The following is a 24,552-nucleotide window of genomic DNA, read 5'->3' on the forward strand; positions in this document are numbered from 1 at the left end:
GGACAAAACCTTTAAAACTGGATGTTTGCAGCATAAATAACAGTATATGGGAATATCTATGGTCACAAGATATGACAGAATTACTATTGCAGCTGCCGTTTATCTCCGAACAGACATTAAAATTTAGGATCTTTGCTAAAGATTAAAACCGCTCCAAGGGCAGAAACATTTTATTGCTAACACAGAGTTAACACAAGGATGGTGACAGCAATAGACCCTTTAGAGGGGATGTTCTAATGCTTGCATAGCTTTTTTACATTTGGAAATATATGGATCATTTCTCTGTGATGGGCTATGGGGAAACTAATGAGTATTTCTCATAATTAGGCTTTCATTGTTATAATGCACTTAATTATGATTCAATACATTTCAGGGAACAAGATGTATATCCAGTACTTTCTTGGGGGGGGGGGCGGGTATGCAGGGGGTACACATACCCATAAACATTTTGTGAATCTTTGTACTTTTGTCTATTTACTGTATTTATTTTTCCTGATTTGAACTATAAAGTGGTGATTTTATTGAGTCAAAATGAGAGTACCCCTAAACATTTTTTTAAAGAAAAAAAGCACTGTGTATATCTAATAAATGCAAGTGGGGAATTTGTAGCCAGAACATTTGAATAAAACCAAAGTGGGGAAGGCTATTCTAGATTTGACACGGTTTCAGCAGATAATCCAAAAGTAAGTCAAACTGGTAGAAAGTTTCAAATTACTGTCATAAAAAATGAGTTTCAGAAGTAGTTGAATCTTGTGTAGACTTGCTCCTGTTTTTGAAATATATTGCAGATAAGCAGCTTATTGGAAATAAAAATAGTTTTGTTTTGTTTTTTTTAAAAAAGCTGGATGTTTTCAGCATATATAATGTAATAATATAATGTAATATCATATGATATGATATGTTATGATAGGAATATATGTGGTCACAAAGTAATGGCAGAATCATTTGCCTAAAATTATCTCCCTTGGAGGTGTATCTAGCATAAACTTTTCATCTGTTGGTGAAGATAGCCAGGCCTTTGGGGATGGTGACAAAGACCACTTACCATATTCAAACAGCAGTTTAATTTAATTTTTTTTGGCAGGCAGTCGATGCCGGGGGGGGGGGGTGTGATGATCTGGTGGCGGACCTTACAGGGCCAGTCTTCTGTTGGATCCACCAGTGGGGCATAAAAGCTTGAAGCAGTCATTCCACTATCCTGTGTATATATATATATATATATATATATATATATATATATATATATATGAAATATTTATTAAGATTTTACAAAAACAAATATACAAAAACACATAATAAAAGAACAAAAAAATAAGAAAAAACACACAGAAAAATTAAGAAAAATTAAAAACAATTCTTTTTCAAAACTTAAAACTCATTTGCTTATTTCTTTGACTTCCTCACACCTCCCCTTCTTGTATTCCCATTTAAATAATCAAATCAGCAAATCCTTACCCTCTTTCGTTTATCTTGTCTCTATAACTTAACATTTTATAACTCAGTATTTTCATTATTCCACTATCCTGTATATGCTATAGCTCTGGCTCAAGGTCAATGGGCAGCGCAAGAGTGTGGCCTTGCTGTGGAGCGTCTCATTCTCCATATTCAGGGCCAGAAAGAGTTTGTCTGCAGATAGATTGGGCCAGCCTGGAGGTTTGGCCTTCCTCATAGCAGTTTTCAACTTTTGGGGGAAAACAGTATTGGGTTGGATCCTTAGTCTAAATCTTGGGGGCGGGCTGTAAATTCAGGGTAACCTGGTAAAGGAGTCCAGAGGTTGGGTTCTGACTGAAAACCCCAGAGAGGGGCAAGTGAATTGGCTGTGCAAATAACAAAGTAAGTCAAAGCAGTTGCGATTCTTTTTATATTTGATGGGTGAAATAAAACTAAGTCAGAGTATACATTTATTTCAGTGACTCTGCTCTGAATATGACTAACATTGGCTCTTACCCAACATGTTTTATTTTGTAACCTGATCTGACTTTATTTTTGGTAATGGAAATCCATATCATAACCTAAAACATACTCACCAGTGCAGCACTCCAAGAGCACCACTTCATTTTTGTATCCATGAGTACATTTGTTTATAACCTTTATCTATCATGCTTACTGCAAAAACAAAACAAAACCCAACCACTTTCAAAATTAGGGTTATTTAAGAATTAATGAAATCACAATGATAAAATGAAAGCCAAAGCTTAGTCCAACAACACAGATAAGCTCAAAATAGCCAGCTGTCACAGTGCTGTCAGGCAAGGAATGTCCAGAGTGAGAAATTAACTCTTTATTGTGATATTTACAAGTTAGGGAAAGGCATGTCCACCAGTCCTACATCTCTCAGCTACTCCTAGGTGTGCATCCCATGAGGCAGTTGCTGCAACAGAGAGGCCCCGCTCCCTACCTCAGCTTGTGTCTCCCCTATCCCAGCTGCACACATCATATAACCTACATGTAACCTTTTGTTCCTCCTACTTCAGTCTTCTTCTGGTCCTGGGAGACAGTGGAGCAGGAGAGGTGGGGGCAAGAGGAGAAGGTATGGAAGCCCTTGACTCTACACCAGCCTGACCTCTCTCTCCCTCCTCTAGCACCTGTTCTTCACTCTCCAGTCCTACAGCTTCTCCTGCCTCTGACTCCTGTCTCCCGGCTGCAGCAGGCTCCCCCCAGATCACGGATCCCATCTGGCAAATCAGTCTCCAACCCCACTTCTCCCATTGCCCACTCATCAGTATCCAAGCAGCACACTCCTCAGTGTCCAACCAGTCCCTAACACCAACAAACGGTTCAACCAAATCATAAGGACACAACTTCTCAGCAGTCATATTTAAAGCTTTTTGATGCAACAACGACAAAAATGCCATTCTTGAGTCAGATGTCAGTCATCACAATACAAATGTGGCAGAACTAAAATGAGAAGCTCTTCTACTTCAGTAGAGTATTTTTACTTTTTCACAAGGCTTCATTATTCCATATTTAACATTCCTTTTGTATAAGGCACATTAGGAACAATACACCATAAAAAAAACTTTGTCAGAGTATGTGGCAATGCTGCTACTACCATGAGTTTGACCGAACTGCAGGAGGCAGTGGAAGACTGGGAGTAAGTACCATTGAATTCAGTAGGACTGATCACTGAGTTGGATTGCACCAAAAATGTCATCTATGCATTTTCCATGACATGACTGAGGTTTCAGAATAAACATTGGTTGGACTAAAGGCTAATCTATCACAATAAATAAAGGGGTTGGGTGACTCCAGTACAGCTTGTTGCTGCAACTCCATGAAATATAGGTATGAAAAAATTAAGTCTCAAGTTGTTAGAAGCTATACATAATTCCTACATACATATTACTCATATTACAGATATGTAAGTAGCTATTCAATTGTATTTCTCTGTGTGACGCTGTTCTGCAAGCTAAATTACACAAACGGCTCCTAGCTAATGGATTTATTTTGAGCTAGAAGAGCAGGTGGGAGCAATACACAATGAGATTTCCTGCTTCATTGGCTAGCAGTATGTAGATTAATGATTCATTTCAGCACAATATGAATAATATTAGTGTAGTGAATTACCCTTTGTAATAGGATACAGTTTCCTGTGTCTTATGAGCCATTTGTTAGTGGGTATTGCAAGTTATGGAAGTGTGCTTCACAGTGTGTACTGTACAGATTGAGGCAATTACCAGTGGAAATGGAATCTTGTGTCTTATCATGTGGACCATACTGTCTAACACAGGAAAATTCCTGGAAATATTTAGAGGGGTTCTTTGGTAACTCAGTTCTACAAGCTGTGCTGCCCCACAGGCCCCAGGACAGAAAATGGAATTTACAAAATCTAAAACACTGGAACAATTAAAAATTCTAACAAATAAAATGTGTGTGTGCAGCTGTAAATAATTGCTTAGCTATTCTCAACCGCTAAACACTTGAAAAGGATTTTTCTTTTTTAAAAAGAATACTTCCACAGTTCATAGAGACATATTTTCACATATGATTTACATTAATTATAAATGATGAATTAAATAGGTTTTGGAAGTTGACTTGGACTTCTGAACAACACAACACATGTCTGCAGCATAAATCTGTTTACAAAATATATAAACACTCTAATAAACATCCTTTTACATTTTGCATAGACCTCTACCTCTATCAATTTTAGCTTTCTCTTCTATTATAGTTTCACCCTCGATCCTTTCTGCTGTTTTAAATGATTCATTCTTATGATTGTTCCAAAATTGCCACTTAAAACAGAATTTGTGGCATATCCTGACCATTGTCCATATTGGATCAGCCTATGTCTTACATATTTCATGAAGACATAAGCTACAGTTTATTTCTATCTATTTAACAAAATTTATAGACTGCTTAATTTATTTATTTTTAAAAACCCACCTCTAACTGGCTAACAAAAGATGGACAGAGGTCAGTATAGTAACAAAAAAAATGTTTCAACATGACCAAATAGCCACAAAAGCCCAAATGCTGTTGACTTCACATGTAAGAAAATGTTAATGCAAATTAATAATCAATTTTTGTAACAATGGTCAATGCAAGGGTTTCATGAACCTCCCAATATGCACAAAAATGTAAGGTGTGAATCAATTGTGCATGGATTCAGTTCACAGGAAAAGCTGTGAGCTTCAGCATTTAAGTTTGAGGATGATATCCTTGAGTGAGTGATCTGAATGTTCATTTTTTGTGTGTGGTTCATTTCACATATCTTCAGCAAATGAACACTTGCATTTTACCTCAATCTCAGGGGGAATAGTAACCAAACCTAGAAGCAGCTGTTGAGATTATTGAAAATGACTTTCTGTGTGATATCAAGAGGGCACTTGGAACTGATCCTAGAGGTGGCAATGTGACATGTCTGGTATGTAACAGAATGTGCTCCTCCCCTCTCTGGGTGTGGCTACTTCCATAGCTTTGTTGTTGTTTAGTCATTTAGTCATGTCCGACTCATCGTGACCCCATGGACCAGAGCACGCCAGGCACTCTTGTCTTCCACTGCCTCCTGCAGTTTGGTCAAACTCATGCTGGTAGCTTTGAGAACACTGTCCAACCATCTCATCCTCTGTCGTCCCCTTCTCCTTGTGCCCTCAGTCTTTCCCAACATCAGGGTCTTTTCCAGGGAGTCTTCTCTTCTCATGAGGTGGCCAAAGTATTGGAGCCTCAACTTCAGGATCTGTCCTTCCAATGAGCACTCAGGGCTGATTTCCTTAAGAATGGATCGGTTTGATCTTCTTTTCCATAGCTTAGTGGGAACTAACTCGGACATTGGTCTTGCCAGTATAGGAAGTCTTAGTTGTTATGCAGAGCTGTTGATCTATTGTTTGCCAAAAAATACAAACTTTTGTAGTTATCCAGATTCCTGCTGCTTCCTGGTATTAGGGCACACCAGTTGCAAGATTTTCTCAAACCAAGAGTCCCCTTCCCAAACCCATAGTATACTCCATTATCTCAGAACTGGGCCCACACCTTCCATAAGCCTGAAGCATTTCTGAGAGAGAGACTGCAGGTATTCCTTTCGCATCATGAGTGTGTGTGCGCACGTGTGTGTGCACGCCAATTTAAGATAACACTTCATGCACTTTAAGAAGTGGACTGTAATCCATAGAAACTAGTGCAACCCTGTTCTCTCATTATCTTTAACTAATATGCTTAGGCTGTGTTCCATAAACCAGTTACTTGAGAGCAGTCCTATACAAACAAGCTGCCATTATGCTGCCATTGCTTCCTTATCTTACTATCTCATTCAAGTCATCATCAATAGTCCAGTTAGATTGCATGTTGTATATTGCAGAGCTGGTGCAAGATTTGAACCCAATATTTGACTAGATTTACAGCTCAAACCTGCAGTGTCTTTTTAAAATGTCAAGTGTTCCTAGTTTCTGCTAGTTTCTGTAGTCTTTGTTTCTTACAATATGGGCCTGCTCTCTCATGGGGATTTTGGAAAGGCAGCGAAAATGTCCATTCTCCTATGCCAGGACTCTGACTGCTTATCTAGTCCTCAAGGACTGTTTCTCTCCCCACCCCTTTCCATTGTTTCTTTTCATGAAGCCACTCTCTGACACTTAAGCTGTGGAATGGACACTGCAATATCTGGTGTATTCCTCAACTTTCTCAGATGTCAATAACTTGGCATAATTTCAACAAAGAACTTGTGGATTTTTTCTACAATTAAAGGCTGAAGTGGAGAGAATAGTCTATTGTCTATTCTATGCTTCAAAATGAGTTTGGTGTGCTGTATTAATAATTACTGGTACTACTTCACATTAAAATAAAAACCAGTCTCAAAAGAGTTTTGATTAGCTTGGAATTTTGATTATTTTCTGGGCTCTTTTTTAAAACACTCTTACTGCATTTTTCATCATTGGCTTAGCTAAAAGAAAGTGCTAAAAGTTTCAGATCTGCAGTGAGCAGAAAAATTAAATGTAGATCTTACTATCCTGCTGCAAGAAACACAATACACATAATATCTAAGCACCTGTGGACTCTAGTCCAGCATGTTAATGGAATGAAACTTAATGCTAGTATTCTGTGCATACTTGGAAACCAGTTCAAACACCACACCACCCCCAAAAGGTGTGGGGAAGCCTTGCACACACTATTCTGAGGCTAGATCTTTGCATCCAGAAAATAGGTCTGAATACAGAGTTCAAGATACTGGATCAGGAGTCAACAGATTGCTAGCAACAGATTTAGCCAAGTAGAAGCTATTATTTGAACCACACCTGCCTGCATTTGGAACTAATATGGCAACCATTCTTGTTATAACATTTGAAATGTGCTGCATTCCACTCTTCTAAATGTCGGGGGGGGGGGCGTGGATAAGTTTTCTTTTAATAGATAAAACCAGATGGCTTTGAGTGCATGGTAGAAAGTATTTCTCTTCATGAAATAGCTGTACAAGTGTGATTCAACAAATTTTTCACAAACCACTAATACTAACACAATATCCTTATTGTTCCTTACCATTGCCTCATCAGATTTCTCTGACATAAATTTCTTTTATTATTTTTAGAACAGTTTAATTGAACTAAATGAAAAATAAAAATAAAAAGTATACTGCATCATTATAAAAGTTAACAATTATATATACTTATCTAATATATACATATAACCTACTATATTTTGTATAAATGTGTTCCAGATATCATTATACTTATCTATGCAAAGTCTACATCTATAAGCAATCCATTCATAAGTTGCAAGTGTAGTCATATCTTCAATCCATTCATTAAATAGAACCATACACTTATATTTCCAGTGCATCAGTATCAGTCTTTTGGCCATAGTAAGGGCATGAAGAATCCATTTACGGTGTCCAGTTGTCAGATTCCATATTGTAAGTATGTAGTTCAAAATATTTTCCTCTGAAAATTGTACACACACCCCCGACACTGAAATAAATTTCTACCTAGCCTTATGTAGAATACTCATATGCCCAATAAGGAAAATATAGTGATAAGTCCATACAGATCTGCTTGGAAGGCAATTCCAGACCATTGGTGACACAAGTAAAGCAGGTCTGATCCACATCCCTAGCTGCCAAATGGCATTCTGAGGGAGATGCTAGAAGCAGGAATGTTTGGAGGTCTATATATGGGAGACTAAAACCCCTCAATTCACCCAGGACGAAAGGTGGTTAGAGTTTCAAATGTAAGCACTGGTACGTTGAGTTGAGGCGAGAAGTGAACCATGTAATGCAGAACAGATAGGCCCAAAGCAATAGCGTCTGGAGGTGAAATTTGGAGCAATTTTTTTTAAATGCTTTCAATGGCATGTATCACAGAGCAAAACACCATGTTCTTTTGAAATGAAGACGTGTTAATTCTGAGCAAACATAGATGAACCAAAGCTACAGATAATCCAAGTAAATGGTGAGTGATGGTCAGCTTTCAACCAGAAACTCTCAAAGATGTTGTCTGGGGAAAGGTCACAAAGCTCAGGTCCTGTTCTGAAAGCCCTGAGCATGTGGAGAATGTATTTCCTCAATACTGAATAAACCACAGGTAGTACCAGTACACATGGGATTAAGCGCCCCGGAGCTTTGAGATAACAATTTATGTATTTCAGATAGGTGTCAGATACTTCACACAATTATTTTATGGCATTCACTGTTGCAAGATGTACTAATGGCCATTAAACGTCAGTGATTTTAAAAGAGAATCATACAAATTTCACTGGGTTACTTTCATGCCCTGACTGTGGGCTACCTGAAGGCTTCTGGCTGGCCGCAGAAAATTAGGATGCTAGGCTTAGTGAGCCTTTGGTCTGCTCCAAAGTGTTTATCTTATGTCCTTACATTGACAGAGTGCTGCTATGTGATAGAAACAGGCAAGAATTTCCAGGGGTCAATCAACCTAGCTGAAAGTTGCCTCAGAATTCCAAATATGTTTGCTTGGTTAACACTTTGAACATGACCTTCAAGATGAAGACAACTTAAGGTTTAAGAATGAATCACATCCTTCATTAGGGGATCATTCACTGAAGAGAGTTGTGTCAGGAAAAAACTGTGGCTCAGATTTTCATTCAAAAAAGAACAACCCATTGTTTCCAATTGCCTGCCTTGGTGATTTCAATCATGCTCCTATTCAATTTCCCTCTCTTAACTCATGTGAGAGCAAGTCAAAGGAAACACCACATTTCCTGGGAGCAATGCTAAATTCATGCTAGCCTGCCACCTTTTGCGAACATTTTAAACTCAGAGCACTGAATATAACCCAACTTTTAGAATGGTTGATTTGAGTGCTTCACAGTTCTCTCTCTTTTTCTCATCTAAGTACTATGTGACCCAATAATCTCTATGGCTGGAGTAGTATAAATGCAATTGGACATCTTTAGAACAACTGAGCCATTTATTCCTTGCCCTCCATCCCCAAAAACTGGCAGCTGAAAATTGAATATGGCTCCCCACAATAATAAGTCAGAGAAGAGCTCTTGTAAAATGCAGTCGTTTCCCAAGGTATTCAAACAGGAAAAGAACCTTAAATTACCAAGCACTCCAAACAGACCAATTCGTTTCAAACGGCTTCATTTTGTGAAAGGGTAAAATATACTCTAGCCGTATTTAAGTTGCACTACATTGTTTGCTATAAATGACATCCATTCATCTGATTCAGTGTGGCTATAACTACTGACTTGAGTTCACTCTGTCATTTAGTGGGGAAATGAAGAGAGTAGAGGGTTTGTGTTGGAAATGTCAGGAAGGGGAGTGAGGGAGAGCTGAAAGACTAAGGAGCAGCAATGACAACAGCATAACTACTTTTTGTGACATACCTTGTTGCTGCCATTGTGTCCTTGAGGAAGTGTATAATGATTATAGCTAAGTTCCTGTGAGCAACTGTCGCCCATCAGTATTTCCTCCCTCTAACATTCAGCAGGTTTGTACAGTCAGGTTCCAGTGTCTGTCTTGAGTCAATCTCATGAAAATGGTAATGGCCCTTCTGGGAGACCAGGGTTCAAATCCCCACTCAGCCATGAAGCTTACTGAATGACATTGGGCTGGTCCCTCCTCGAGTGCGATGTTGACTTCCTCCCTTATTATCTGAAACCACTGTGTGCCTGTAGGCACCTGCATGCTGTGAAGGAGAAAGAACTTTGCTATTACATTAGGTAATGGTTGTCTATATTACACTTGGGTGATGTATTTCTGTTGCAGAAAGGGACAGGGAAAGGAAGGATAAAAAGCCAGATATGGGACACAAAGAACTGTCAGGTAATGATCAGAGGTGAGTGTGGGACAATGGGTTGATAGGACTAGGGTGATGTGAGTGAATAGAAGCAACCTAATTGGCTAGGAATCACTTAAAAGTCCAAGGGAATAGTGGCAGCCTGATGGAACTTCATTTTGGCCTGACACAGTCAAGTAAGATGTTTCAGTATACTTTATGAATAGGATGTCAGTATCCTATCTGGGACAGGGCTTCTAGTCTTCAAGAAAGTGAGTAGAACAAGTTCTATAGCAGGGTTTCCCCCAGATGTTGCTGGATTACAACTCCCATCACCATTTGACATGCTATCTGGGCTGATGAGAGTTGGAGTCCCAGCAACATCTGGAGGACACCATGTAGCCTAACCCTGTTCTATAGGGGTGCAGGTCCTCCTACCGTAGTGCTCCAAAGATGGAAAAAATGGATTTCCAAGCATTGCACAATTGGGAATCTCTCATAGATTAATATAGGTACATTAATTTCAGTGACTCTTAAGTTAGTTGGATACAGCCCTCTGTATTCTAGTAGCTGGGATTTAAAAAGCTGGGAGGACAATATCCCACTTGGTTTCCTGGAAATATTTGGCTGGTCACTATTTGAAATTGGACAAGATCGGTCTTTGGTCTGATCCAAAAGGACTCTTCTTATGCTCTACCAGTTTGTTGTGATGACAGTTAACTACCCTCCTTTCTAGCAGGCTTAGCCAGACAGACATAGATTCCACTCTGTTTGCTGCTAGGTGCTTGCAAGTCATAGTTAAAGGACACGGATGGTCAATAAGGGGAAATGCTCCATGATACAGCTTTATGCAGCACTAAACAGTACAATGCTCACCTCTGGATAATTTAGAGAGTGAGGCAGTCACCCCAGAACCTTTCTTGAACACAGCATTAAAAACACAACAAAATATAAATGTTAGCTGACACTAAATTCATTTTTAGGAAGCTCTCAGAATTCTCTGCTGGGAAACCCCTGAAGTACTTAGTTACAGTAGCAAAGTATTAATGTGAAATCTCCATTTTTCTCCTTTACACATTTTAATGCCAACACTGGAAAAGCTGCCAAGCTACCATGAAAAAAAAACTGAAACAGCTCTAATTATTTCATCTGTTCCACTCTGTAATTATAATATTCAAGAACTTCAGTTGGTGTGAATTGGCAGAGTTCCAGTGAAAACCCAAGCTTTCACCAACTAATGATATGGAACATTGTCTTCTAGTTTCCCACTATAAAATTTTCTTTGTCATTCTTCACACTTCTTGCTATAACTCCAGAACTGAAAACACTAAGATTTCTGTTTACGCCTTGCATTTCTTAAGAACTCCAGAAATGGAAATGATGGTTTGCTGTGGTTCTCCATTATCTTCAGGAGGGCCTGTATTGGAATTGGAGAAATACATGCAGCTGCTTGTCTCCAGGAAAACTATGCAGATACATAATAGTGTTTGGAGTTTGGATTTGATATCCCACTTTATCACTACCCTAAGGAGTCTCAAAGCAGCTAACAATCTTCTTTCCCTTCCTCCCTCACAACAAACACTCTGTGAGGTGAGTGAGACTGAGAGACTTCAGAGAAGTGTGACTGGCCCAAGGTCACCCAGCAGCTGCATGTGGAGGAGCGGGGAAGCGAACCCAGTTCACCAGATTACGAGTCCACCGCTCTTAACCACTACACCACACCACACTACACCACAGAACACCACACTACACCAAAGAAGTGTTTCTTCTGTGTGATAAATATTGATTTATATATTATACAACAATATTGGAGAGGCTATCAAGAATGAAACCCTATTACCTTTCAATGTATGCTAATACTTTCCTTTATATAATGGATGGATTTCCAGTATATAAAATGCTGTTCAGAGGGCAATACCGATACCCCAGGCATCCAACTGCCCATCTTTGTGATATATTTTGACTAAGAGTTTGCTACATTCTAAATGTGAGTTAGTATCTATGATACTATGATATGCTGCCTTTCTGCCTTTCTGTATATATCTCAAGGCTTTTATATGTTACTTTTTCTTTTATCGTTTTGTTTGTATAATGCCTAATAAAGGTTTGAATAAGTAATAAGTAAGTAGTATCTATGAAATCCTTTTAATTATTCTTACTGAGATGTATACTCGTATCCACCTGTTTCATTTTTATCTGGGTTGTAATAAAATCTGATTTACAAAAAGATAAATTATTAGCATATTCAAAGCTTATTCAAATATAATTGTGTCTTGTGTATCAGTCTTGGTAAGTAGGTTAGTTGAAAATAAATCCTTTGTAAATTAGTTGGCAAGGCAGGTGAAAGAGCAAATCATAATGAGTGTTGATTAAATGTTCATAATCTGCTTATATAAGAGCAGTACTCATAAGCTGCAGGTAGAAATCACCAGCTGAATGTTCAGGGTGGTGTTTCTCGGATGAAGAAAGATTTAAATGGGTTTCCAGATGGGATTGGAACACCAACTGGGGACTGGAAAATATATGGAGGATGGTGTAGCTCAGCAGTAGCAATTTTGTGAGGTTACTGAAATTGTATTACTGTATTTACTAAATTTGTATTTATTTACTAAATTTGTATAATGGTGTGTGTGTGTGTGCCATGTCTTGTGATTGATTATGTGGAGTAGGGCTTACCTAGTCGCCCACCCCGTATTTTATTCAAGTTGGCACCCTTGTGGGTACAGCACATCACATTACATTGTGATGGTTCTAGAACCTGAATCAGTGTTCATCTTTGCTGTGCTCTCCCTCTTTCATAGCCCCTTGACCCAAGCTCCTTCATATTAGATATAGGAACTGCTAGGAGCTTAGTGGTAGAGCTTGAGCTTGAGGTACAGCCATTTCACGCTACTTTATATGCTAGGCATCTATCCCAAAGCGAGCAACAGCAGAGTAACCATAGAACAACAATAGAGTTCAGTAGTGCAAGAGGTTTAACACAGAGCGAATGTTCAGCTTCACTTCTCATTAATGGGATGCTGCTGTAAACAGGATATATGCTATTGTTTTCTCTGCAGACTTTGCTAAAGCCAAGGTATAATATCAAACTTCTTTAGAATCAGCATTGCTTGCTTGTAAATGAGCAAAAGAAAAATATACTGTACTTCAACCAGTTATTCTGATATATATTTTTTTCTTTCTCACATTCTCCCAGGTGTTCCAAATTGCTTATATCATTTTAAAAGCAGCTAATGCACCACGACCTGGAAACTGGGTTTTGGAACGTTCACTAGATGGTGTCAACTATGAGCCCTGGCAGTACTACGCTATCACAGACACAGAATGTCTGACTCACTACAACATTCTTCCCCGCACTGGACCTCCATCGTATACAAAAGATGATGAAGTTATATGCACTTCATATTACTCTAGGATTCATCCGCTGGAGAATGGAGAGGTAAGATGGGGGAGTACTGCCGATGTCAATATGCTGGCAACCACACTGCCCTCCGAATATGCATATTTTCCCATAAATTAATGTTTGTGCATGCATAAGTTCAGGAGTTTTCAAACATAGTCATAGTGTACTGAAGAAAGTATATTTAGATATCTCTAAAATTTTCTATCCAGTAACAATGGCTATACTCAAGCTTTGCAGCATCATTTACAGGCTCTGAAGTTAGGGAGCCCTCTTTATTAGATTCTTGAGTAGAAACGTTTGCTCAAGGTGCTGGAGCAGATGGACTTCTGGCAAGCGATGGGCTGCACCTCACAACGGTTGGGAGGAATGCTTTTGCCAAAAATCTCAGAAACCTCATCAGGAGGGCTTTAAACTGACTAATGTGGGAGAGGGAGACAGTGCTCCTGAAGGTAGGAGTCTATCAATTGATGAAGATGATCATCCAAATGTCATAGACCAAATGGAGCAAACAGCACGCAGACCTAGTGGTGGGAGGAAAAAATCCTTAAATAAGAGACACGGGGGAATGACTAATGGACTTCAATGTCTGTACACTAATGCACAAAGCATGGGAAATAAACAAGATGAGCTTGAGCTCTTGGTACAGCAAACTAAATATGACATAATAGGCATCACTGAAACCTGGTGGGATAAGTCCCACGATTGGAATGTAATAATGGAGGGATATAATCTATGTCAGGGATGTGTATACCTGTGAAGAGATCCAAGATTTAGAACCTCAAAGCCAAAGAGAGAGCATTTGGGTGAAAATTAAGGGAGAGAAGAATAACAGTGACCTCATTGTGGGAGTTTACTATAGATCCCCAAGCCAAACGGAGGACATAGATGATGCCTTCCTGGAACAGATGGCCAAGCATGCAAAAGGAAGGGAGATAGTAGTAATGGGGGACTTCAATTACCCGGATATTTGTTGGATGTCAAACTCAGCCAAGAGCATAAGGTCAAACAGATTCCTCACTGGCCTTGCAGACAACTTCATTGTCCAGAAAGTGGGAGAAGCAACAAGAGGAACAGCCATTTTAGATCTGGTCCTAACCAATGTTGATGACCTGCTTAGTGGGGTAGAAGTGGAAGGATCAAACTTTGAAATTTTAAGATTTTAAGATAAGATAAGGTAAAAGAGATTAAGGTAAATTGAACAACAGATAACGTTAAAAGATAGAAAGTTTATGTTGAATCAACAAATAAGATAGATTGTTAAGATTGATTATTTAAATTAAAATTGAGAAACATGGGAAGAATTTGCTGGAATAACAATTTAAACTAGAATACAAAAAGGGAGGTGTGAGGAGGTTCAAGAAATAAGCAAATGAAAAGTTGTAATCTGAGATTTGTATTTTTCTTTTTTCTTTTTTGGCTTTTTCTTTTTCTTTTTTTTTTTTTTTGCTGTATTTTTTTTGTTTTTCTTGTCTCTTTTTTGTGTTTATGTATGGATGAAAATTTGAATAAATATTATTTTTTTTAAAAAAAAGATATGATAGCCATGTTCAAATATATAAAAGGATGTCACATAGAGGAGGGAGAAAGGTTGTTTTCTGCTGCTCCAGAGAAGCGGACACGGAGCAATGGATCCAAACTACAAGAAAGAAGATTCCACCTAAACGTTAGGAAGAACTTCCTGACAGTAAGAGCTGTTCGACAGTGGAATTTGCTGCCAAGGAGTGTGGTGGAGTCTCCTTCTTTGGAGGTCTTTAAGCAGAGGCTTGACAACCATATGACAGGAGTGCTCTGATGGTGTTTCCTGCTTGGCAGGGGGTTGGACTCGATGGCCCTTGTGGTCTCTTCCAACTCTATGATTCTATGATTCTATGATTCTATGAAAAGGTGTTAAGCAGCAAAGTAGCATCTCACTCTCTTCCAGTGTCATGCCTTGGCTTGGTTCTCCAGAGTTCCCCCTTGTGAGCTCTACATGTGCATCGCATGTGGCCAGAGGGATATAGCCTTATGCCATATGGCCGAAGTTATGATCTCCCTGTGTGGTGTTTACGCAATTGTGATTTAGTGCTGAGCTACACCCTAGCCTTTGGTTTCTCGTGGTGAAATAAATGGGGGACTGTTTTGGTTCAGTTTCCCTTTCTAAAACAATGGACAACCAGAAACTGAGCTATTCCTTGACATTCAAACTACCCCAATCAGTATTACTGAAAAATAACATGCCAAAATGTTTTATATTATATTTATTGCAAAAAAAGTGTTTGGTAGGCTAAATCACATGCAAAAAATATGTATATTAGGAGAAACGTACACAAAAATTCTGGGCAAGCGACTGCAAATCTCACAAAATTGGCTGTCACAAATTTGTGAAAACCAGACAACAAATATTTTCACTTGATCATCCACATCAGGTATCCAGAGCAACAAATCAAGGATAAACTTAGCTCTCAGTTCAGCATGCAGAGGGCAATATAGTACAAGTTGGTGGCATATCCAGTGTTCCAGTGGCATAGCACAGCTTTTGTCAAATTCTGTAGCCTCTCAGCTGATGGATCTTCTCTATAATATTGGGCCCTAAGAGAGTGATCAAATGGCAAATGTTCCATTCCTAGTTTGCATTTTTGGATATGTCCAAAGGGATTTTGGATGTTTCATTTCTGACTCATATGGTACATTGTGCACAAATCAGTGATGGATAGGTAGGTAATATGTTTTGTGGGGAAGTGAGTCATAAAGAGCTTCCTGGTTTTCAAATTATAATGAAGAGACTGAAATGAATGTATAAAATCAGATTTATATCTAGAAACATAAATGCCAAACAATATGCTTTAAAAAAAAAAAAAGAATGTGAATTTCCATGTCATACCACAAAACTTGGGTTTTTCCAAGAATATTTTGGCATAAATTTCAGGTTGCGTTGTTGGGTTTTATGATGGTTTAAAATTGAAAATTACTATTCTCCACAGGGTTCTAAGGAGTTTGCTGTTCTTTATCTATGCTAGGATTCTAGGCTAACAATATTGATAATATGAAAAGAGCCATAATTGTGTGAGCTTTCCTTTCAGCACTAATTAAGACTATGTGGTGTAAACATGCAGCTGCCTTTACACTACCTTTCCTCCTCATTTAATAAAATTTCAACCTTTTCAAAAGCTTTACAAAGCTGGCATCATCACGTTTGATTCCTGCGATTTTCATTAATCTGAAAACTAAAAATTAATGGTAACCATGGTGATTTTTGCTTCATTTCACTTGCATTGAAGCCACTGTTATTTGCATTTAATTTTGTTCTTTATAAAAAGCAGTTGGTTTCTTCTTTTTAAGGATTAGAACTTAGTGCCTATGTTTTTATTAATCTTGTTATGTAAAATTATTCTAGGGACATTAACTCTTACTCTTAGTAATATCTTTTATTTTTCCTGTGGAAGATACATGGCTTTTGTTTAACTTGATCTTCATTTAGGCTGAACTTTCTAACGACCCCATGCATTGCATTCTTCATTTTTATGATCCTTTTCAGTCTAATCAGTGAAATCAGAAATCAGCTCTGAAGAGCAGAGGTTTGTCACGAATTACTTTCATATCTGATGGAGGATGAAATCTAATTTGCTTTAGGTTCTCTCCCCCCCCCCCCCGCCCTGATGTCTGGTTCACTCATCCTCATGTCTGTTCCTCCACATGTATCCATATGTACACTCTGCACAGTTTCTGAGCAGGGTTTCTATCTACCTGTCACACCCTGTTACCCATAGAGCATCATATTGCAATTCATTATGCTTTCTATCATTTCAATGTTAGTGTTTTAATGACTTTTAATGACATGCAGGTTTCAGTCGGGATACTGTAGTGCTTTGCAAAGAAAGCAACAATAGCACAAGAGGGCAGTGACCCATCCAAAAGTGTGTTTTTATTACTAATGCCATGCATTCCTTAAGAAACCACCAGAATATGTAGCTTTGTATATGATTTTCAGACTACTTTATTAACTCAAGAGGGCATATAGCAGTGCACATGGAAACTATAAAACAGATACAGTCATACCTTGCCTTGGATCTCAAACGGCTTGGCTCCCGAACAAATCGGCTCTCGAACGATCGAAACCCAGAAGTGAGTGTTCTGGTTTTCAAATGATTTTCAGAAGCCGAATATCCAGTGTGGCTTCCACAACTTCTCATTGGCTGCAGGTCAAACGACCTCCCAGAATGCATTTTGTTCAATAACCAAGGTACCATTGTATGTGCACCAAGATACACAGCCACATCTCAGACAAGGAGCATACACAGAGGGCTTACAACATTCTCTCCTATGTCCCTGGGTCCAGCATTTTCATAAAAACTGCACAGCACATGCTGTTACGGCTAAAATGGCCGCTGTTTCTTTAACACATATGCACCTTCATCACCCCATACCTCTGTAAATCCCAGGTCCTGTTTATCTTATATTAATCTTTGCCAACAAAGGTCCGTATAGTTAAAGCCATGGTTTTCCCAGTAGTGATGTATGGAAGTGAGAGCTGGACCATAAAGAAGGCTGATCGCCGAAGAATTGATGCTTTTGAATTATGGTGCTGGAGGAGACTCTTGAGAGTCCCATGGACTGCAAGAAGATCAAACGCATCCATTCTTAAGGAAATTAGCCCTGAGTGCTCACTGGAAGGACAGATCATGAAGCTGAGGCTCCAATACTTTGGCCACCTCATGAGAAGAGAAGACTCCCTGGAAAAGACCCTGATGTTGGGAAAGATTGAGGGCACAAGGAGAAGGGGATGACAGAGGAAGAGATGGTTGGACTGTGTCCTCGAAGCTACAAACACGAGTCTGACCAAACTGCGGGAGGCAGTGGAAGACAGAAGTGCCTGGCGTGCTCTGGTCCATGGGATCACGAAGAGTCGGACACGACTAAACGACTAAACAACAACAATCTTTGGGGTCACTCATACTGCAGGACTATCCCTCAATTATCACTCATATGCATGAATATTCCTCAATTATCCCTGTTTGAAATTTTACAGCTGAATGTGTGGCTACACTCAGTTTGAAAGCATTGTATCTTAGGAAATGCAAGGTGAAAGTTGCTTCTGTGGCGTGTGATGTCTCCTTCACACCTATAAGCCAACACTTAATGACTTGTGTTCAAGAAACCAGATAGTAAAGATACATCCATCTCCAGCCATATTCCAGCATACCAGTCAGAATCCATGGGTGCTGACAGTTCTTGGGCATCTTTTCCACCTAGGCATTAACACATACCTGATTAGCTTCAGCAAGATGGCTGCATTATGACCATACCTTGCACTAAGACCATACCTTGGGACCTGATACTGCTCAACACTGCATTCATGTATTTCTTCTCTGCTGCAGTTGGGGATGGTCAGATGTCGTAAATGTGAATCTGAAAGAGTCACATTTGTTTGGGAGATTTTTAATTCCAAAATAATATTAAGTTAGCTGTGCTTTACTTTTAAGTTACATCTTCTAGACTATTGCTCATCCCTTCCCATCTTGATTGGTAGCTGACTCATGCATGACTTTTTGTTGTCTATAAATTTGAGTCCTATATGTATAGGTCTACATGGTGACTATTCCTGGGAACAAAAGCAGTTTGCAAATTAATCATGCCAGTGAATTGCTAACACCCTGAAATCCATGATTAGAGGTTCTGGATACAACTCAGCCGCTGAATGGTAGAGGTAATGGTCATAATAAGATCCATTTTTAGTGAGCATAAGCACATATCTTTTATTATCTGAGAGTGACTGGTGAACTTTGTAATGTGAAGCTATATTATACAACCTAGCCTATGAACTATTTCCTGATTTCTTTAGTTTTAAAACTACCTTAAAGGGGGACATCAGAAGGCACCTGCACATTTTCTTTAATCAAACTGCATTTGATTGCCTGGTAAGATTATAGGTAAAAGCACACTCCCCATGGAGAGATGGAGAGTATTAATGCAGTATTGATTCTTCATAAGTACAGCAGTGCAGTAAAAGGAGTTTTAAAAGAAGCTATTAGTTATGAGAAAGCAGGAGTCAGGCAAGGACACAGCATCCTGGAGACAGATATAGGCATGGGTGTTGGATATGGATTCTATACTCAAAGGTGTGTATTGTTTGTAAATCAATGCCATTTAGTATTTTTAAGACTGTGTGTGTGTGTGTGTGTGTGTGTGTGTGTGTAGTGACAGAGATAAAATATTTTATGCTGCCCTTCATCTGAGGGTCACATAAGAATACAAAGTGAGAACACAAAATACCTAATCATCATCATCATCATCATCATCATCATCATAAACAAACCACAAACACATTTGAAAGTCCATAGAATGTTTATTCAGCCAGAGGCCTGGTTATATAGTTACATGGTTACATTTATAGTTCTTTTTCATTTATGAGGGGAATACAGGACCACCACTCAGTGGATTTAGTATCTGTCTGCATAAGGTTCTAGAAACTAAGTAACATTAGTTGCTGCAAATTATTCTAACGGAGACTGGAGTATGAAACAAAGGTATATTGTATGCAGAACTGTGGCATAAATATGGACCCAGCTCTGGATTTCTTCTTTTAGACAATGTGTTATCCCAAACTGTTTCACAGGGAATTTAGGAAACACAGTTAATGCTCAAAATTATTATGGCAAGACAACATTCAAAGAGTTCAATGGAAATGTAGTTTTTCACTATTGTTTATTTCCGCCAGGAGTTTTGCTATTATTTATCAGTTCAGTGGCATAGAAGTCCTGGCACGATGGAGAATATCCCTATATACTTAGTTCAAATAAACTAAAGAAATGTCAGGAGACACAACATGATATTTCTGTGTGCTTTGCTCATGGAAAAGCACAGATAGAAACAGAATTTAGTAACAACCTTGAGAAAAGCATGGTTTTATTGGGCTTCAAGTGTTGTTATTTGTATGTGTGCTGGACAAATTCATCGAAATAAGATTAAAATTCAGCATCTTTCTATTCTGATGTGAAATATGGTAGTTTTTCAAGCGCTTCCTCCATCCTCTCAACACTAGGTCCCTCCTGATACAGCACAAAGATAAGGGCTGGAGGATAACTTCCTGTCCCTATAAAACTGATTTAACAAATGCGTCAGTCTTTGTTTAATTTGGCTATCCAAACGGAAGCTTGAAAACACACATTTAGAGACTGAAGGGAATCTAGAAATCCATAAACAACTCAAAAGGGGGAAAAATCAAATAAAAAGAATCACGCCAACAGAATTTAGCCACAGTTACAGATTGTATAGAGAAAAGCCTCAGAGAGAAGCAGTGACACTGTAGCTGTGCTACTGCTTTCATCTACCATGTGCTCATCTGCTAACACCTGGATCCATTTTTAAGCCCCCCCCCTTTGAAATGTAGGTCTTGACTCCTTTTGAAAAACTCCTTTTTTCTATGTAACTCATTCCTGAGCTGCACTAATGTCAGGCCAATAATGTCAGGAGTGCTGAACTCTGGTACTTCTCAATGCCTCTCTTAGATCCCCTTCATTCCTTTGCTGCTTGAATAGGTGTTCAGGACAAACTGATTGGCTGATAGAGGAAAGCATGGAGAGAAGGAGAAAAGGACTTACAAATGTACTGTAAATCCAATTCTCCCCACAGCCTGATTTAATCCTTTCACACTGGGAGTTTCAGAGTGTCAACACCATAGGGTCAAAGGGTCGACATGTCTACAAGTACTCAAAACTGAAACATATTCAACTCAGCGTGGTTTGAAAAATCGCTGTGACATCGTGCTGCCCAGTAAAATTGGTTGAATATAGCAAATGTAATTCCTGCCCCCAAAAAGGAAGCCAACATCTACCAAAGTGTTCTAAACTCCCAACCATCTCTGTATGCATGTATATGAAATAAACCCAGTGACCCTTCCATTCTAATCAATGTATAGTGGTACCTTGGGTTAAGAACTTAATTCATTCTGGAGGTCCGTTCTTAACCTGAAACTGTTCTTAACCTGAGGTACCACTTTAGCTAATGGGGCCTCCCACTGCCACGCCACTGCTGTACGATTTCTGTTCTTATTCTGAAGCAAAGTTATTAACCTGAGGTACTATTTCTGGATTAGCGGAGTCTGTAACCTGAAGCGTCTGTAACCTGAGGTACCACTGTACTCTTTTTTTTAATACTCATATTTCATGCTACTTTTTCATGATTGCTAATCTTCTCAATGCAGGTTTCAGTACACTAAAGAAGGGAGAAGGTTCGACATGGCGTGTCTCTGGTCAACCTGTTGTTGTTTTTCACTCGTACATATACAGGAGAGAGAGAGCAGATGATCAGCTGTCTGTTGTGTGTAGGCACCGCTACTTCAGACGGCTCTAAGCTACTGTTAAGCTACAAGTTCAGCAAGGCTGATAAACAATTGATTTTTAGAAGTTTTAATTTGCTAGAAGCCACCCAGAGTGGCTGGGGCAACCCAGTCAGATGCGCAGCATATAAATAATAGACATTGTTGTTGTTGCTAATGCCACAAGTGGGTTCCAGCTCCACGTTGGCATGGATTCTGTGTTTGAACAATCTGATTCTTAATAAAGGCTGGGCATTTCTCAAACTGCCCATTCTTGATTACCTCACTATGTATTTAACTATGCTGGCTTGCTTGGTGGCTTGCCTGCCTACCTGCTCATACCCTTCTTGCTTCTCTGCTTACTGGCTTAACTGCTTGACTATTCAACGATTGCTTAGCCTCTGGGCCACATTGGTCCTATATAGCACAAGCTACACCAGCAGTTTTAAATTGCATTTTTTCCCTTGCACAATTGGAACTTGGGTAGGATAGATTCATTTCAGGAGCAGTTGCCCAACGAACAGATCATGTGCACCCCAAGGAGTAGACTAAATGTGTAGGGTAGCAGCAAGAGTGGGGGAGTGGTGAAACAGCTGCACTTTTCTCCTCATGCAGCAGCACACTCAGTGTTTGTTCACCTTACTAAAGAATAAATGTGGTTCAAAGTGGCACACAGACAACACGATTAGCAATCACATCTTAAAACTTAATACCGGGCATGTGTGTGTGTGGTTGTTATCAAGGTCACAGCAGGTAGAGAAAGGAGGTTTAAGCTTTTATTCCGCAGCAGGATTCTCCAAGAAATTCTGCCTCCATCCCATGTAGCAATTAATTTTAGGGAAAAAGCTCACATAGGCACTGATGGGAGCTATCCCCCACTTAATGCTAAAGGCCCAAGGGGGGCAATTTCATGCAGCTGGGAGAAGGCTTGAATTGACCCATGTGTTGTGATCCAGACACTAATCAGGGCCCTCATGCTTGATATATAATTTTAAGCTACATAACATGTGATTGCTAATCACATCATTAATGTATAGTTTGCCCACAATTAATGTGTAGTTGGTCTATAACAGCAGAGGTGTTAGGGCTGCAGTCCTAAGCACAATTTCTAGGGCACAAGCCACATTTAAATCAGTAGGGGTAGATGCTCATGAATGATTCTCAAGTTTGCATGTGAAAAAGCTTTTTCTCAAAAGACCTTTGAGGTGGATTTTGAACTAGAAAAAAGATTGGTATTTGGGATTCTTTCTGTATACAATTACCTTCTCAGTAAGCTATTCAGTCTGCAAAAAGAGAAGAAGTAATAACACTATTAAGCAAGTGTACGTAGATATTATGCTCTAGGATAAAAATGATTGGAAAACTTTTATTGCTCAAAAAAGAACAGAGAAAGGGACTTGCTTCTATTTCTCTTGGGGAAAGCTGAAATAAAGATACCCTTCTGCTGACAATAATTTCTTTTCATTCTGGCTTTGTGTTATAGAAGCTTGATAGTAATTAATGTCATCTGTAGAAAACAGAACAATGATTAATAACATGATTCATAGAACTGTCTAGGATAGTAAATGATTTAAATGTAACAATTTACAAAGTACACACTGTTCAGAACAAGCCGGTGCTATTTAAGGGTGAAAGGGTTAGTAAACCTATTTGGTCATGCTTGTGGTCTAACTCTTATACTGCCTTGAACAATTCTAGCACTTTTGTTTAAGTGCTAGAATGCTATTAAGGGGCAAAGGGAATGTTGCAAATAACTTTCATTATTATCCCAAAGAGCAAAATTTTATTGGCTATATGAAGCCTCCAGATTTCGGAAGTTTCTCTCAGTTGCTGTTGCAAAAATTAAAGACAGTTGCCTTCATCTGAAGGACCACCTGTGCCAATATGAGGCTGCCCAGATATTGAGATTAATATATGGGCCATTACTCTCTTGGTGTGAGATGTGAGACAGACAGGTTCCAGTGACAGGGCTTTTCTGGTGGTGGTTGAGCATTTTTGAAGCTTCCCGTATCTCACGTAATTCGTGTGGCTATTGTATTAGTCCTTGGCCTGCCTATTTGGTAACACAATTCTAATTAAGACATATCACTTGAACACCAAGCCATCTCTATCTCTCTCTTGTGGCACCCACACATTCTACATCCAACCTTCAACCCACATTTCTCTCTCCTGCTATCCTCCATTAATTCAGATTCTCCCAGCCGGAAGATAGTACAGTAAGGGAACAAAAAATAATATATAAAAATTACACATTACCTGACTTGATGCACGTTGCCTGGGTGAGGGTTTTTTTTACATGTGAGGTGATGTTTCATTGGCTGCCATTTATTACCATGCCCTATACTTCTGTTTGCTCCTCGCCTGAGCACAACCTAGCCATTTTGCTTCCATCAGCCCCAAGGAAAGGATACAGCTTGGCAATTTCCCCCCATTGTTGCTGAAGACATGTTTGTGGGTTTGTAATTTCTATTTAACAGCTGTTTTGTGCCTTACTGCTCTTGTGCAAAGCAGCTGTTTAAAATAAAATGGGCTCTTTGGGAAGAATTGGCAGGTGCGGGATGTGTTGGTTCCTTTCAGTTGCTGAAACAACGCATATTTCCAAGTGTGCCTATTTCCAGTTGCTGCATGCTGAGGGCATGCTCACAGAACATCCACCAACTATTAAACTTCCATTTTTATTTTTAATACAGAGATTTTGCACAAGACTCCTGTTGCACAAAACCTCTATATTAAAACAACAGCAATAGGAATCGGCAGCTAAAGATGAATTGGTAGTGAAAGGTTGTGGGAATGAAAGCACATTTGCAGATCACTTATTAGTATTTATTTTTAAAAAATAATAATAATAATATAAGTTTTGTGCAACAGCAGTCTTGTGCCAAACCTCCATGATACACACGCAGAAATCAAGAGCTGTAAACATTAATTGGGAAGGGAAGAGAGGTGGTGATGTAAAGGACAAAAAGGGAGGAAAGAATGATGGGGGACACACAATATTGGCAGAGCTACCTGAAACTGACTAGAATCGTGTCCATTTCATACTTGAATTGGGGCTATGGAGAGAAAAGTTTTTTTGCAGCTTTCTCCAAGTTTTTAAATATTTACAAAATGCTTGCATCATGTGATCATCATGGCTTATATCCAAAAAGGGATGGCATATTTAGAAAACCATCCTCCTGCTGAAAGTG

At 39.1% G+C, this 24,552-nt stretch overlaps 1 protein-coding gene across 13 annotated transcripts in view; it reads left to right on the top strand.

The window, feature by feature from the left end:
* The window catches only part of LAMA2 (laminin subunit alpha 2), a 359,840-nt gene that overhangs the window by 96,388 nt on the left and 238,900 nt on the right, over positions 1 to 24,552 (top strand). For all 13 annotated transcript variants that reach the window (XM_083607541.1, XM_083607530.1, XM_083607532.1 and 10 more), the window contains exon 4: positions 12,865 to 13,107. In XM_083607541.1, the coding sequence (XP_083463667.1) occupies positions 12,865 to 13,107 (243 nt within the window). The remainder of the gene's footprint in view (positions 1 to 12,864; positions 13,108 to 24,552) is intronic.

The sequence above is a fragment of the Podarcis filfolensis genome, assembly GCF_964270895.1.
Source record: "Podarcis filfolensis genome assembly, chromosome: 3".
NCBI lineage: Eukaryota > Metazoa > Chordata > Lepidosauria > Squamata > Lacertidae > Podarcis > Podarcis filfolensis.